An 11,314-nucleotide genomic window follows, 5' to 3' on the forward strand; every position below is an offset into this window, starting at 1 on the left:
GTACACATGTTCTCGTAGCACAGACGCACATTTCCCAGAAAAAGTACCACGCGTTCTTATAACCCCTGATAACATTAACCCCTCCTCCCGAGAATTTCCTGGTTGATGAACTCCTGATTAAATTAAACCCCCTGATCAACTTAATAATCTGATAAAGGTAGTTTTAACATTTATTTACACTGTATCTGTTTACACAACAGCTGACCAGTGCAGACTTTTATCCCAAGCGTTGTACCGACTAAACCAGAGATCGTAGCTCAAATCCCGAGGGTAAAATCGAAACACAAAATTAAATTTCCGACAAAAAAGGTCCAGTCACTTTTTGTCGTATCTCTAACGGCTAAGCCACAAAATGGCCTTAGAGTCAAAACTTTGATTAAAACTGGCAAATTCAATAAAATAGGTCTAATATTATTCCGAATTCCGCTTATCCCCGAATTTGGCCAACACCCCAAAAGGGGGCCTGGGGTGTGTCATTAACCCCCCGTAACATTACCCCCCGCCGGGATTTCCTGGTATGACCAGATAACCTCCTGAGTACATTAAACCCCCTGATGTGTTAACCCCCCCGGTAACATTGTACCCCCTGGGAATTTCCTGGCATGACCACATGTCCGAATTTTACAAATCACTAAATCTCTTAACCCCCCTTGGGAAGTTCCTGGTATGACAAGATCACCCCCTGATGTCTTAACCCCTGGTAACGCTAACCCCCCCCCCTTGGGAATTTCCTGGCATTACATAATGTCCGAATCTATCATTCTTATTCACTAAATCATTCTTATTCCCGAATTTGGCTAACACCCAAAAGGGGGCCTGGGGGCGTAGCCCCCAGCGAGCCGAAGGCGAGTCTAATATATATACAACCGCATGTGTAACTGACTGACTGACTCACTCACGTATACTAATTCTAACCTACTTCCAGATGAGTTAGAGACTTGAAATTTGGTACACAGATAGCTTTCCACGTGTAACCACCAGGAAAATCCCGAAAAGTGAGAATTTTTCATTTTCAACCCCTCAAAAAAATTCCCAAAAAAATCGCGCATTCTTCACCCCTGCAGGCATTTTTTGTAAGCCCGATAGCGGGCGGACCGTTGGAGCTAGCTCGGATCTGACGGAAAATTCATGGTCAGGAATGAAGTGAACTACAAAAAAGGTCTAATGACTTTTTGCTCTATCTTCCATGGTTAAGCGACAAAACGCTCGAACATTTGAAATTCCAGAGATTTTTTCGATAAAAATAATGTTTCAAGCCCGATAGCGGCCGAACCGTTGGTCGTAGCTCAAATCTGATTGACCCATCAAATTAGCAAATTGCGCGATCTACAGAAAAGGTCCAGTAATCTTTTGCCCTATCTCGATTGGTTTGGCCGAAAAAACGTGATTATGTACAATTTTTGTTGTAACTTTTACGCGAAACTTTTGTTTTTGGGGTCGATAGCGGCGAAACCATTGGTCGGAGGTCAAAATAAGACTAACTTTTTATTTAGGAAATAAGATGATCTACAAAAAAGGTCCAGTGACTTTTTACTATATTTCCCTTAGTTTGACCGCAAAACGCGGATTAAGTGAAAATATTGGACATTTTCGCCTAAAAATTAACATTCCGGGCTTGATAGCGGCTAAACGGTTGGTCGTAACTCAAAACAAATTTTAAACGGGATTTAGGAAATCACGTGATCTACAGAAAAGGTTCAGTGACTTCGGGAGTTGGCTGAGCGTTAGCTAAGCGTCAATAGTAGATAGGGACAGAGGAATATTTATTATGTTCACAGACACAATACCCTCTAAAAAAGGCCCAAGTGTGTCATTAACCCCCGGTAATATTAACCCCCCCCGGGGATTTCCTGGTATGACCTGATAACCTCCTGTACATTCAACCCCCTGATGTGTTAACCCCCTGGTAACATTAAACCCCCCAGGGAATTTCCTGCCATGACCTCATGTCCGAATTTTACCAGTCACCAAATCTCTTAACCCCCCCCCCCTGGGAAGATCCTGGTATGACCAGATAACCCCCTGGAGACTTATCCCCCGGTAACGTTAACCCCCCCTGGGAATTTGTTCATATGACCAGACAATATCCTGACGAAATTAAACCCCCTCTTGTCTTAACCTCCTTAACATTAATCACCCACCCAGGGAATTTCTCGCCTTGACTAGATAGTCTCCTGGTGATATTAAACCCCCTGTTCGACTTAAAATACTGCCTTGAGGTCGGTTTTTATTATGTTTATACTAAACAATTCAAGATAGCTGACCCGTGCAGACTTTTCTCCCCAGCTCATTTCTGGCTAAACCATAGGTCGTAGATCAGATCTGAGGGCACAATCGAAAGACAAAATTAAATTTCCAACAAGAAAGGTCCAGTCACTTTTTGTCGTATCTAATATATATACAACCGCATGTGTAACTGACTGACTGACTGACTCACTCACTCACTCACGTATACTAATTCTAACCTACTTCCAGATGAGTTAGAGACTTGAAATTTGGTACACAGATAGCTTTCCACGTGTAACCACCAGGAAAATCCCGAAAAGTGAGAATTTTTCATTTTCAACCCCTTAAAAAAATCAAAATGGCGGACGCATTTTCTCCCCGTGTAGACCTTTCGTAGGCGCTCGATTGTGACTTAACGAAGCATCCTATCGAAAAACGGAGCCCACTTACAGTATTCTCCTTGAAACTCTCTACAAGTTTGCAATTTAAACTTTTGCTCTATCTCTTAAAGTGTATATACAGGAGGCGCGAGAAGTTGAAAAACGTATTTTTTGAAAATTTTCAAAAATTTCTAATAAAAAAAAACAAATTTTTAGAAAATAAATAATAACACCATAAGATGCATCGTGAAAATTCTACACCAATAAACAGTTTGAAGTGTCTCAATATGTTTACCCAATCCCGAGAAATAAATAATTTTGTGATATAGTAGATAGGGACATTGCGAGGATGGGTGTGGGAGGGGGGGGTTAACGTAAAGATAGTCCTAGGTTAACTTTTTTGGTGTCGATAGATAGGGAAAAATAATTCAGAGGAGTTGGGGACGGTCCAGGGGTGGAAAAAATTTCGTCATTTTTTCGATATCTCTTACCGTTTACGAGGATATTTGCAAAAAACTGTCATTTTTTGCTATTTTTCCACCCATCTTCATTCGCGTTTCCAAAAGTCAACAGCAAAATTCAGTTGCTGCTTTCCGAAGTGATAGTTTTGTGTCGGGACAACATTAGGGATCCTAGTGAAGAGAATTGATGGCCTTAGCGACTTCTGTACGGTACGTAGGAGTTGATATCCCTAGATGTTATGAAATCCAAACTTAACTTTACGTTCCTACTCAGTCTACATTGACTACTTGAATAGCCGTACTCTTAACTTGGCTGAATATTTTCGGTTTTATACTAGGCTTTATTGTTTTGTTGTTTCCTTAATGGATTGACTGTTTCAGTAAAAAAATATATGTATTTTACGTTTAAATAAAAGTTCACGTTCATCGTTCTTAACATCCAAGTGACTACTTCTATTCTACTTCTTTGCTTTCTTTTCTTTCTTATTACGCCATATTGTGACCAATTTTCTTACTTTTCTTTTGTGTTCTCGTTGTTTTTTTATCTTATATCTTTTTATTATTTTTTTACTTAGTTAAAGCTTATAACTTCCTTTTTAACTTTTTAATATTTATTGAAATAAGCTAAATTGTAGATAGAGGCGGGCACTGTTGTTGACGTCCAAGTGACTATTTCTGCTTCTTCGCTGTACTATTAGGCAACATTTTGCCCTTTTTTCTGACTGTTCCTTGTGTTCTCGTTGTGTTTTTTGTGTTCTTAATTGAAGCTTATATTCCTTTTTAATTATTGTTTAATTTTTTATTCCTTTTTATTTGACGTTTTTTAAAATGAATGCATTCCTCGAGGGAATGGTAAGAGAGGTTGAGAGTGGGGACTATCTTAGTACTGACCATATGGATAGGTTCGGAAGCATACTGGATGAAAACACTGAGTATCATCCTGTAAGCTGTTCGGCCATTGCTGCAATGGAAGGTGTTTCGGCTGTCGCTACACCTCACATACAAATTCTGTTCTCGGGGAAGATCGACGCCAGTTCTATCGGTCATTTGGATTGTGGTCTTCCACGATGGCAGTAATTTGTATGTGTACGACAGTCTGAACAGTGCCCACCTCACTGCAGACCAAACTAAGCTGCTCTCCCTTCTGTTCCCGGACCTATCCATCGTTCCAGCATTTTATTCCCGTCCAAAGGCAAGAAAACGGTTTTGACTGCGGCGTATTCGCCATTGCTAATGCTACTTCACTTGCCCTTGGCCGGGACCCAGCCAAACTGCGCTATGATATACCATCAATGCGCCCCCATTTGGCTGAAATGCTGCGCATGGGTAGACTGGATATGTTCCCTACGCTATCAGTGTCCTCTCCTCCTGAGCCAATAATCAAAGATCATAATTCTACTTGTTTAAGCATTGTCGAATCTTTACCGCCATTAGAAATAAGTACCATGTCCGTCTGTGCTCCAGTTAAAAAGGGGCCGGGTAGACCTAAAAAAGTGAAACGTGGCCGCCCTAAAACTCTTTCAACCACTAAGGAGGAGCAGATAAAAAATTCAAAGAAAAAGTACTCCTCAAAACAATCCTCAAGTCAACAGGGACGCAGTGAAAAGATATACTGAACAGCATCCTCAAGTCAACAGGGACGCAGTGAAAAGATATACTGAACAGCATCCTCAAGTCAACAGGGATGCTGTTCATCGTTACACTGAGCAGCACACTCAAGTCAACCGAGATGCTGTTCAACGTTACACTGAGCAGCACCCTCAGGTCCACCGAGATGCTGTCCAGCGTTTACACTGAGCAGCACCCTCAGGTCCACCGAGATGCTGTTCAGCGTTACACTGAGCAACATCCTCAGGTCCATCGAGATGCTGTTCAGCGCTACACTGAGCAGCATCCTGAAGTTCACAGGGGTGCTGTTCAGCGTTATACAGAAAAAACATCCTGACACAAATTTACAAAAAGTACAAATATTTCGAATAAAAAATCCTAAATTGACAGAAGGCACATTTTCTAACATACTAGCACGACGTGTAGTTGAACATGGCCAATGGCGTATTGGAAAAATAGATAATTTAGTCTATATTAATTCTTACAAACTAAAAAAAATAAGTTTATGGGACGAAAACATTTCAAAGTGTCCTCATTGTCATGCAAGGCTGTTCGATGAAGAGAAGGATAGGAAGAAATGGTGTTGCGGTGAGGGATCTTATAAAGTCCATAATTTACCTCCTCTGGACGCCAGTTTCTATTCTAACCGTCTGTTCATCGAACGAGCCCGTGCCTACAATGACTTGTTTGCCTTCTGCGCTCTCGAGGTGACTGGGGGGGTACCGTCATCCTTCAGGCCTCGCCTTCTTTAAGATCGAAGGTAAGATGTACCACCAGGTTCACAGTCTGGACGCTCCAGGTCAAAAGTTTAGGACCAAGGGAGGTGATGTCCAGTTTGTGAACCGGTGCCGCCTGTACATAGATGATGGCGAGGAGCGCAAAAACATTGCCATGGGTAGATCATTGAACTCAGAAGTCATTGATGAAATTAATACATATCTTCTTTCCTGTAATCCTTTCATCAATGATTTCCGTAGATTGAGTGATGAGCCTTCAGTCAACGCTCATTTGGAATTTGAAGTGACCAGCAGATCTACCCATGGCCCTGTTCTTGGAGATAGGCAAACAGGCATTGAAGTGCACGCTGTATTGAGCAATGAAGACACCATAACTGATCCAAGAAAATTGACCATCTGGAAGAAGAGTGATAGGCGTCCGTCTTCCGTTGACCTCTTTAGCCCCTTAATGGAGCCTTTCCAATATCCGTTGCTCTATCCTCAAGGTAATTTAGGGTGGCATATTGGGCGCTTAGACAACCACGGGGGGGAAACTTTCACAATACAATTACTCTAGATGTCTCCTCCTCTCCGATCCCCGTTTCTCGCATTTCGGCAGGCTGTCTCAAGCATGGCAGGTCGAGATGTTCGCGAGGTACGAGGAGGAGCGTCTAAGATTTATTCGTTTCTCCCAAACGCGTTCTGCTGCTCAAAATTCCTTGAGGATAGGACCACTGGACGAGCTCCTTGAAGCTCAACGGGGTAGGCAAGCTGGTGGGCAGGTTTTAGGCGACATCACCCGCGATGAAACAGTCTTGGGTGAGGGTGGGGTGCAGGCTGGAAAAGTTTACCTCCCAAGTTCGTTTACCGGTGGACCCAGATACATGAAGGTACATTACGAGAACGCAATGGGCCTTGTGTCTCGTCTGGGTTCACCTACGTTTTTCCTGACGTTCACCTTCAGTGCTACTTGGGAGGAAAACAAGAAGGCCTGCCCTCACAACAGCGGGCGCAGTGACCCCTCAACAGCCTGCAGAATCTTCCAGATTAAACTTGGCGAACTCCTCCGAGATCTGCGCAGCGGAGCAATGTTTAGCCGTCCGGTTTACATCGTCTATGTCATTGAAATGCAAATGAGGGGCCTTCCTCATGCCCACATTGTGTTTAAAATTGACGGCGATGGACCGGTACAGGCACGTGACATTGACTCCGTAATACGCGCAGACATCCCTTCGGAGGAGGAAGCCGCTGGAAGACTCAGGAAGTTGGTGCTGAAACACATGATTCATGGTCCATGTGGTACTGACCACCGCACCGACTTCCTGTGCTGGGACTCTGCAAAGGGGCACTGCAACAAGTTCTACCCCAAGCCTGCCTGCCAAACCACCCACGTGGACGAGAGGGGGTTCGTCCAATACAAACGAGACTACACAAACGAAGGCTTTATCACATCACGTAGGAGACAGATCAAAGTGCATGATGGCTGGGTCGTTCCGTACAATTCCGCATTACTGCTCAAATACGAGGCGCACATAAACTTGGAGCTTGCTTCTACTCGTCGCGTAATCAAGTACCTCTTTAAGTACCTCATGAAAGGCGGTTCTCTCCAGAACGTAACCGTCACTCCCCTGGGGAAACAAGAGGATGAGGTCGAGCATTACGTGACGAAGAGAATGGTGGGTGCCAGCGACGCATGCTGGCGTCTTCTCGACTTTCCTGTGTCAAAGCTCGAGCCCACCGTTGACTGTCTTCCCGTGCATTTAGAGGGCAAACAAAGTGTTGTCTTTCGGCCGAGACAGCTCTCTGATGCAGTCACTCAAGCAAGCTCCAAGCTTATGGTCTACTTCAATCGCCCGCACCATGAAACTTTTGACAATGTCACGTACCAGACATTTTACGAGAAGTTCATGGTGCACACTAAGCGCCCACGTACTGCGGAATTGTACGAACACCCCGATGGCCATCACTTTGTAACGACTCGCCAGCGTGGTGAGAAGGTATGTAGGTTGATGTGGGTCTCTCCCAACCGAGGGAGAACAATACTACCTTCGTATTCTACTTATGTCTACACCTTGCCGTGGTTACGTTGATCTTCTGGCTCGTGGCGGTCCTGGTTGCCGGACGTTTCAGGACGTAGCCCGCAATATCGGCCTGGTGGAAGACGAAGAAGAATACAATCACGCGCTGCGCGAGGCATCTACGTTTATGATTGGACCTAGGCTCCGTTCCTTCTTCGTGATCCTCTGCAACATGGGAGCTCCCGCTGCTCTTCTGTGGGAGTCTTTCAAGAACCACCTTAGCGAGGATCACTTAGAAAGGAACCCTCTCGACCCTGAACTGGCGGTGAAACTTACCTTGATAGACATCGATCGGAGCCTCCGCCAGCAGGGATCGTGCTTGAAAGATCATGGACTCCCCTACGTCGAGGATGACACGACTGAGTTAGGTAGAGGAGCTACTCAACTACGGCGAGAACCTCCAGCGAACCATCGTTGAGGACTGGGTGCCCAAACTCTCCCCAGACCAGCGCCGTGTGTTTGAGTACGTTCGCTCTCTGCTTCTCAACCCCCGTGACCGACGCACTTCTAGAATCATATTTCTGGACGGTCCCGGGGGTTATGGGAAGACCTCTCTGATTCGTGTCATCCTTGCGTATGTCCGTGGTTGTCGACAGGTTGCACTCGCCGTGGCTAGCTCAGGGATTGCTGCAAGGAACATGGCTGGAGGAACAACAGCACATAGCATGTTCCGACTCCCTCTAGACCTAGGTCACGGCACAGGTGTGTGGAACATCACCAACGGGTCCCAGCGAGCAGAAACTCATCAGAGCAGCACAGCTCATTGTGTTTGATGAGGCCCCGATGGCACACCGCTACATCTTCGAGATGATCGACAGATCCCTCCGGGATCTCATGAATAGTAGTGTGCCATTCGGGAATAAGATCTTCATCTGCTCCGGGGACTTCCGTCAGATTGCGCCCGTCGTTGAGAAGGCTCGCACACCAGCTGATGTCGCGTGCGTGTCACTTCGGGCGTCACATCTGTGGCGACTGTTCACACTATTTTCCCTGACGACACCCCAGAGAACTAGTGGTTCCATTGACTACTCCAACTTCCTCCTTGGAGTAGGCAATGGAACAATAAATCCTTTACTTTTTGGAGAAGGCCGCGAGAGAGAGTCTCTCATTCCCCTCACTGGGGTGAGATGCCTCACTTCTCTCGCGGACTTAATAACGGATGTGTTTCCTCCTGGTGTTCTGCGAGATCCTGATCTTTGTGCGAGACGGGCAATACTCTCAACTCTGAATGTGAACGTCAAGGAGATCAACGGTCGCATCCTAGACCTCATGGACGGGCGCATTCATGAGTTGAGAAGCGCGGACACCGTGGACAGAGAAGACGACGACGGGCTGGATGTGGACGTAAATCTCCTCAACCAGGCCACTGGCAAAGGAGTGCCAGATCACGTCCTGCGTCTCAAGGTCGGCTCCGTATGCTTAATCATGAGAAACTTAAATATCGGTGATGGACTCGTGAACGGCACCAAAGTCATTGTGACGGCGATCAGCAGCCGACTGATCACCGTCAGACTTATCGGCAACACGCAACCTATCGGAATTCCCCGGATTACGTTCAGGTTCGCGTTTGCCGAAGGATCGCGCCGCTCCGGGTTTGTCGCCGTCAGTTCCCCCTCATGTTGGCGTACTGCATGACTGGTCACAAGAGCCAAGGCCAGACAATTGAGTACGTCGGAGTCGACCTGAGAACGGACTGCTTCACTCATGGCCAGCTCTACGTCCTGTTGAGCAGAGTGAGACGTCCAGACGACATCGTCGTTCTTGTACCAGACGACAGAATAGTAGAAGGAGTCGCCTATGCAAAGAATATTGTATATGACGAGCTCCTTCTAAACACTGATTAAGTCTTCGGCAGTAGGCTAGGGGATCTGCCACTTAAAAAAAACTCCCCGTCGTGATTTGACCTAGCAGTAGGCAAAGGGAACTGCTTTACCAAAAACTCCCTGATGATTTCATTAGCAGTAGGCAAAGGGGACTGCTTCACCAAAAACTCCCTGATGATTTCATTAGCAGTAGGCAAAGGGAACTGCTTTACCAAAACTCCCTGATGATTTCATTAGCAGTAGGCAAAGGGAACTGCTTTACCAAAACTCCCTGATGACTTTATTAGCAGTAGGCAAGGGGATCTGCCAGAATAAAACTCCCCGTTTTGTGTAAATATGTAAATAGATATGGTCTCTAAGTTTGCCGGCCTCCCCGTGGCGAGACTGGATACGCCAACCTCAATATCTGAGCGTTGGTAAACCGACGGGCAAACAACTGATTTTCTGTTCTTTTCAAAATTCCAAACACATTTTATTCTATATTTTTAAAACCACTATTCATATTCAAACACACACAAAATCAACCATCTCTTTTGCTTACAACGAATAATGACAAATTAATTAAACAGCAATATTCTTTTCATCCTAAAAAATAAACCCAATTCTTTTACCTCAAAGTCAATTCACCATTCATTAACATTGTCTAAGTCATCGTGTTTTCATGCCATCAACCATCTGACATATTTAATCAATACTTTAACAATTTAACAACCTGTTCTACCATTGCATTCAACCATAAGTTATGCCATAAACATAACTAACTATTGCACTTAAAACCAAAGCTGATTTAATAAGCTACTTGTTGTTATAAATGTGTACATATACATGGTCTCTGCGTTTTGTGCATCCCTGTGGCGAGACTGAATACGCTAACCTCAATGCCTGAGCGTAGGTTAACCGACAAACAGCCAACTTACTTTTACTCATTTCAAAATTCATACATATTTTTGTACTGAAATTCCAACCACCCATTTATTCCATCAAAAGCATTTTCTTCATTTAAAACCACCATCTCTATTACCTTCAAATGATCAAATGCAATAGTTTATAATATCCTTGATATCAAGCTCATAAATCAGCCTCTTCACCTTTTTTTCACTGAAATCCTATCTTTTTTCTCCCTACCTGAATATTGAACAACTACTATCTACCCCAAATACAATTGAGTCTGATAAAATTACCCACTCTCAAAAAATTGCCTGATTTCAAAACTGTACTAATAGAAAATTAGCTAATACCTAAATTGATCTCGAACCCGAAATTGGCCAACACCCAAATGGGGGCCCTGGGGGCGTAGCCCCCAGCGAGCCGAAGGCGAGTTAACATTATAACATTAACGGTTCACAATTCATAGATGAAATATGACTTTGAAATACATATATTAGTATTGCTTACCTTAGGTTCTTTTTTAAAGGGTCAGTTTGTCTAGCAGCATTGGTAGAATTTTCATCTTTGTTATATTTAATCTTATCTTTGCACAAGTCCTAACTCAGAAAATCTTGGAAGTTTCAGCAAAAGAGAGAATGTTCGTCTGTGAATCTTTTAGAGGTTATACGTATGAAAAATTTAGGGACGGTGGGATGGATTCGAATTAAAATGCGATGTGATCATGTTTTATGAATTAGTATGTGGTTATCGAAGGAATTCAGTAGCTTTAAGCTCAGAAGCATCTGTTCATCCCTAATTAGAATATTATATTTGCCAGCTTTAAAATATATTTGATTTTAAAGCTGGCAAATATAATATTCTAATTAGGGATGAACAGATGCTTCTGAGCTTAAAGCTACTGAATTCCTTCGATAACCACATACTAATGCATAAAACATGATCACATCGCATTTTAATTCGAATCCATCCCACCGTCCCTAAATTTTTCATACGTATAACCTCTAAAAGATTAAATATATTTGATTACTTTTATTCACTCATTACCATGTCTTTTGAACAGTAGTACGTTCCATCCACTTTCTAAGCTGTATATATTCATGTTGTGGTCAGTTATAACATTTTCGCGCTTTATTA

The 11,314-nt window shown here is 43.9% G+C and overlaps 1 protein-coding gene across 1 annotated transcript; it reads left to right on the plus strand.

The window, feature by feature from the left end:
• The first annotated feature begins 6,035 nt into the window (after positions 1–6,035).
• Positions 6,036–8,242, plus strand: LOC124355945. The gene is made up of 4 exons (XM_046807094.1): positions 6,036–6,494; positions 6,585–7,388; positions 7,522–7,734; positions 7,838–8,242. Exons 1-4 carry the CDS (start codon positions 6,036–6,038, stop codon positions 8,240–8,242), a joined length of 1,881 nt encoding a protein of 626 aa, XP_046663050.1.
• The last annotated feature ends 3,072 nt before the right edge of the window (positions 8,243–11,314 follow it).

The sequence above is a fragment of the Homalodisca vitripennis genome, chromosome 2, assembly GCF_021130785.1.
Source record: "Homalodisca vitripennis isolate AUS2020 chromosome 2, UT_GWSS_2.1, whole genome shotgun sequence".
Taxonomy (NCBI): domain Eukaryota; kingdom Metazoa; phylum Arthropoda; class Insecta; order Hemiptera; family Cicadellidae; genus Homalodisca; species Homalodisca vitripennis.